This window comes from Lynx canadensis, chromosome A1, assembly GCF_007474595.2.
Source record: "Lynx canadensis isolate LIC74 chromosome A1, mLynCan4.pri.v2, whole genome shotgun sequence".
NCBI lineage: Eukaryota > Metazoa > Chordata > Mammalia > Carnivora > Felidae > Lynx > Lynx canadensis.
In genome coordinates, this window is record NC_044303.2 from 117,253,182 (window position 1) to 117,257,758 (window position 4,577).

Sequence of the window (4,577 nt, forward strand, 5' to 3'; positions counted from 1 at the left end):
ATCCCACCAAACACAAGAGCAGTCATCTTCTATTTTAATACAATTATGGGTAGAAATTATATGATGTAAAATAGAAGATCTTCCATAAAGTTTAGGATAGAAGAAGGGAAGACAAAAACAAAATTCCCATGAAGTAAAAAATAATTCCACATTGGTCCAGTACTCCATGAAACCAGAGATAAACTAGAGTCCTCTAAGGCATTTACTTAGATCCAGTTCACCAAGACACTTCAATATGCTTCAAACTGGCTCATCATCATCCTCCTGCTATATTCATAAGCTAAAAATAGTGATCCATTGGCAGGGAATGCTCGAATCATAGTAGCTTTCATTCCAGAATATAAGGCTGCTATTCCTTCATTTTCCACAATACTTACAAGAGTTCCCATAAATCCAGCCTGTTTTCCAGACATGGAAAGAACCTGAATTCTGGATTTGATACAATCCACTGGGTATATGACAAGCCAAAGGCAAATTCCAGCAATTCCACCACTTAGCATCAAAGGGACAGGGCCTAGTTCGTCTTTTGATCTCCCTGAGGCAAAAAATGATCGACTCAGTTCATAGCCACCAAAGAAGAAGAAATAGCCCGGTACTTCTTGAAGTAGAGTGCTCGAAAGTCCGTGGTAGAAGCCCAAGAAGCCATCCTTTCTAAGGATACTCTTCACGACGGACCAGACTGTGTTCTGGCTTTTTGTTATTTTCCCTGACATTTCCATTTCGTGCATGGTCTGTAGCCGGCACTTCACAAGCTCAGTGGGGCACAGGGCCAGCGCAGCAAACACGGAGGCGAAGGACCCCGCAGTTGCGGTCTGCAGTTCACTCAGCTTCTCCTGTTTGTCCAATCCGACTACTTTCTTCACAAGCTGTTGGCAGAAGCCATAGCACATGAAGAGGACAGAGTTCTCGGCGACGTAGGCAATCAGCGCTGGGCCAGTCCCCTTGTAGAAGCCGCGGAAACCCACTTGGGAGTAAGTCTTCAGGCAGCAGTCGGTGAAGCTCTTGTACAGGCCGGGGAACGTCTGCATCTTCACTTTCACTGTGTCGAAAGGCTGCCCAGTCAGGACACATGCTGTGCCCCCTATGGCGCCCGCTGTGAGGTCGATGGTGGCTTGGATGGCAGGATTGGACTTCATGTTCGCCCACTCTTCCGCTGGTCTCCGTGGGAAGCAACTCTCTGGAGCTCAGGGCAGGCGTCCCACAGCCAGACGCCCATTCTCCACTCTCCCTCCTCCTGGGGAGAAGCCGCTTAACCCCAGGAGAGGCCTCGGGACGCGCTCCCGCGCACGGAAATAACCCCCGGCTTGCCGGCGTGCTCGAGGCCCTCCAGCGTGCCTTGCTGCCCGCAGCGCCCGCCCCACCCCCACCCCCGCCCCCGCCCCGCCCCCATCCGCCCGGCCCTCCCCGCACCCGTCCGCCGGGGACGAGGTCTCGGTACACACTTTTAATGAATTGTAACACAGAGATTGAAAGCTACTTTATAAATTCTTTCATTTAAGGGCAGAGACAATAGGCGCCGATGTTCGTGCTTTCCCCTTCGGCTAGATTCCCACCTACTCCCCACATTTCTTACTAGGCAAAATAAAAGGGGATATGCTCCTGTTGGTCGAGCCTGGAGTCAAAGGGTCAAATCTAAAGACACAGAGGTTTCAAACAGAGAAGATAAACTACTTGGGGTTTTTTACATGACAGTCGGTGGCTGCTTTTGATCAGAAAACTGGAATGGCGGCTCTGCCGCAGGGTGAGGCCCCGCCGCACCTCTCTGGGTCCTGGTCTTCCCTCGACTGGGACGCCCCGGTGACGGTGGGAGAGGAAGCCTAACGCGAGCAGATCCGATCCGCGGTGCCGGCTGGAGAATGGCTATTTTCATGGCAACATCGCTCAGGATCTGGGGCTGAAGTCCTGGAAACCGGTGGCCCAGAGTCCTCATCATTTTCGGAGGTAGGATACGGCGTTTTTACAATTGGCTTGGAAAACAGGTATTTATGTGTTGCTAAGAAAGTTGATAGAAAAGAGCTGTGTGGTTCCAGCGCTCTCTAGAGCACAGCAGCGTACGTTCGAGATACAAATGCCAACAGGACTGGCTTCCAAGGCAAGGTGCGGTTTTGGACATAAGCTTGAGGATACCGCTTTTTAGGACACACCTTTACCTTCCGGATAGATGCTCGTAATCCCATTGTTAGAATTAATTCTCTTAAGGTTTTCATTCCAAGGCCTAGTTGGTGTTTTATTTTGGGGCTAAAAATAAAACGGAAGGAGCAGGAAGTACGCTGAAATGATTCTACCTTCGGAAACCTTTCCTTGTCTGATTATCTTTGGCAATCAGTTAATCAAATGAGGTACTGGGGCGCCTAGTGGCTCAGTCTGTTAAGCGTCAGACTTCTGCTCAGGTCATAATCTCACAGTTTGAGCCCCTTTTGGGGCTCTCTGCTGTCAGCACAGAGCCTGCTTCAGATCCTCTGTCTCCCTCTCTCTGCCCCGTTCCTGCTTGCTGCCTCTTTCTCTCTCAAAAAATAAATAAATATAAAAATTTTTTAAAAATAAGTGAGGCATTGAAATAAAAAATAAAAGTCCATTTGCAACTACGTGGATGGAACTAGAAGGTATTATGCTAAGCGAAATTAGTCATAGAAAGGCATATATTATTTCATTCATATGAGAAATTTAAGATAGAAAACAGATGAACATAAGGGAAAGGAAGCAAAAATAATATAAAAACAGAGAGGGGACAAAACATAAGGGATTCTTTAAAATTTTTTTAATGTTTTATTTATTTTTGAGAGAGAGAGTGCGAGTGGGGGAAGGGCAGAGAGAGAGGGAAACAGAATCTGAAGCAGGCTTCAGGCTCCCAGCTGACAGCATAGAGCCCGTCTAGGGGCTCGAACTCATGAACCATGAGATCATGATCCGAGCGGAAGTCATGACCTGAGCCGAAGTTGATGCGTAACTGAGCCACCCAGGCGCCCCAGGGGTCTCTTAAATACAGAGAACAAACAGAGGGTTGTGGAGGGGTTGTGGGAGGGGGGAATGGGCTAACTGGTTAAGGAGCATTAAGGAATCTACTCCTGAAATCATTGTTGCACTATCTGTTAACTAACTTGGATGTAAATTAAAAATAAATTAATTAAACAAAAATAAATGAATACATACATACATACATACTAGTGAGGCACTGAAAAGCAAATGGTGCATGGATAGCTTGTCAGCAGGTAGACTTCATTGAAGTAGATAGTGACCTGGCCTTTTCTTTGGAGAAGGCCCAAATGTCAGTATCTGACCTCTTTTCTCTGGATCACATGGTTTCTTTAGAGAATAATCTTTGAATCTTAACTGTGTGTGTGTGTGTGTGTGTGTGTGTGTGTGTGTGTGTGTGGAGATGTATGCCTTGGAAATGGATTTAATGAGACCAAAAATGGAGTAAGAGGGGTAACATTACTGCAGTAAAGTACATAGATTTTCACCTAATTTTGTTTGATGCTGTACAACCCTTTATTTGTGCCTGCTTTCTCTGAGTTTGAGCCTCCTTTGGTTCAATTTACCTAGAAAGTACACTTTTCATCTGTGGGATGGGGAAGGAAGTCATTCTAGGGAGGGATAGGGATCCTGGACATCCAATAGCTCTGGATATACTTTAATGAATCCCCCATGTCCAGCCTCATGCCTTTCCCCCTTCCTTGGAAACTTCTGCCTGCAAATATTGAGCCTCTTGCAGGTTCTGTCAGTTGGGTTTGTCTCTCTTTGGTATACTGCCTTGCAGACATTTAGCATGTAACTTTCTCTGATCTCTGAATTTATCATTCTTTCCTCTGCTTTGGACTTCTGAAAACAGATTAACATTCCTCATTCACTGTTGTCTCATCTCTTACTCTTTTTGACTTTAGGGGTTCTTGTTATCTGGGCAAACTTTTTTTCCTAATGTTTATTTATTTATTTTGAGAGGGGGTAGGGGCAGAGGGAGAGAGAGAGAGAATCCCAAGCAGGCTCCCTGATATGAGCATACAGCCCAATGTGGGACTTGATCTCACACACCATGAGATCATGACCTGAGCCAAAATCAAGGGTTGGAGGCTTACCTGGCTCAGCCATCCAGGTGTCCCTTGGCAAATTTTTGACAAAGAAAAGAGCTATGTGAGAACACTGTGCCGTTTTACACTGGAAAAAGAATTTTAAATTCTTCATGTCATATTTGAAGGATTTTAAAAAATTTATTTTACTTTTTTTTTCTTAAAATAAACTCTATCCCCAAGTGGGGCTGGAACTCACCACTCGAAGATCAAGGGTCACATGCTTTAGTGACTGAGCCAGCCAGGCACCCTGAGGGATTTTTTGTTATGTTTTTATATTACCCTCAAGAAAGTCAAGGAGAAAGAAATAAAAAGCATATTTTAATATTTATTGTAGAAGCCCTATCAAGTTATCTAGAAATGCTTTTAATATATTAATGACCACGGAGTGTCAATTAATTACATCTGGTTCATTGTTTATATTTTAAAAAAACATGCTGAGTTTTTACAAACACAAAATACATAGAAAACTGCAATAAATCATCAACTGCTTTTGTGTTAAGTTCATACATA

General features: G+C 44.9%; 1 protein-coding gene across 1 annotated transcript; it reads right to left on the minus strand.

Moving 5' to 3' along the window:
- Positions 1–230: 230 nt before the first annotated feature.
- LOC115503847 (mitochondrial ornithine transporter 1-like) lies at positions 231–1,136 on the minus strand. Its single transcript, XM_030300357.1, has one exon. The coding sequence runs from the start codon at positions 1,134–1,136 to the stop codon at positions 231–233; it is 906 nt and encodes a 301-aa protein (XP_030156217.1).
- Positions 1,137–4,577: the final 3,441 nt, after the last annotated feature.

What these genes read in the sequence shown, in the direction of transcription:
- LOC115503847 (XM_030300357.1), bottom strand. Translation starts at nt 1,136, where the DNA reads ATGAAGTCCAATCCTGCCATCCAAGCCACCATCGACCTCACAGCGGGC.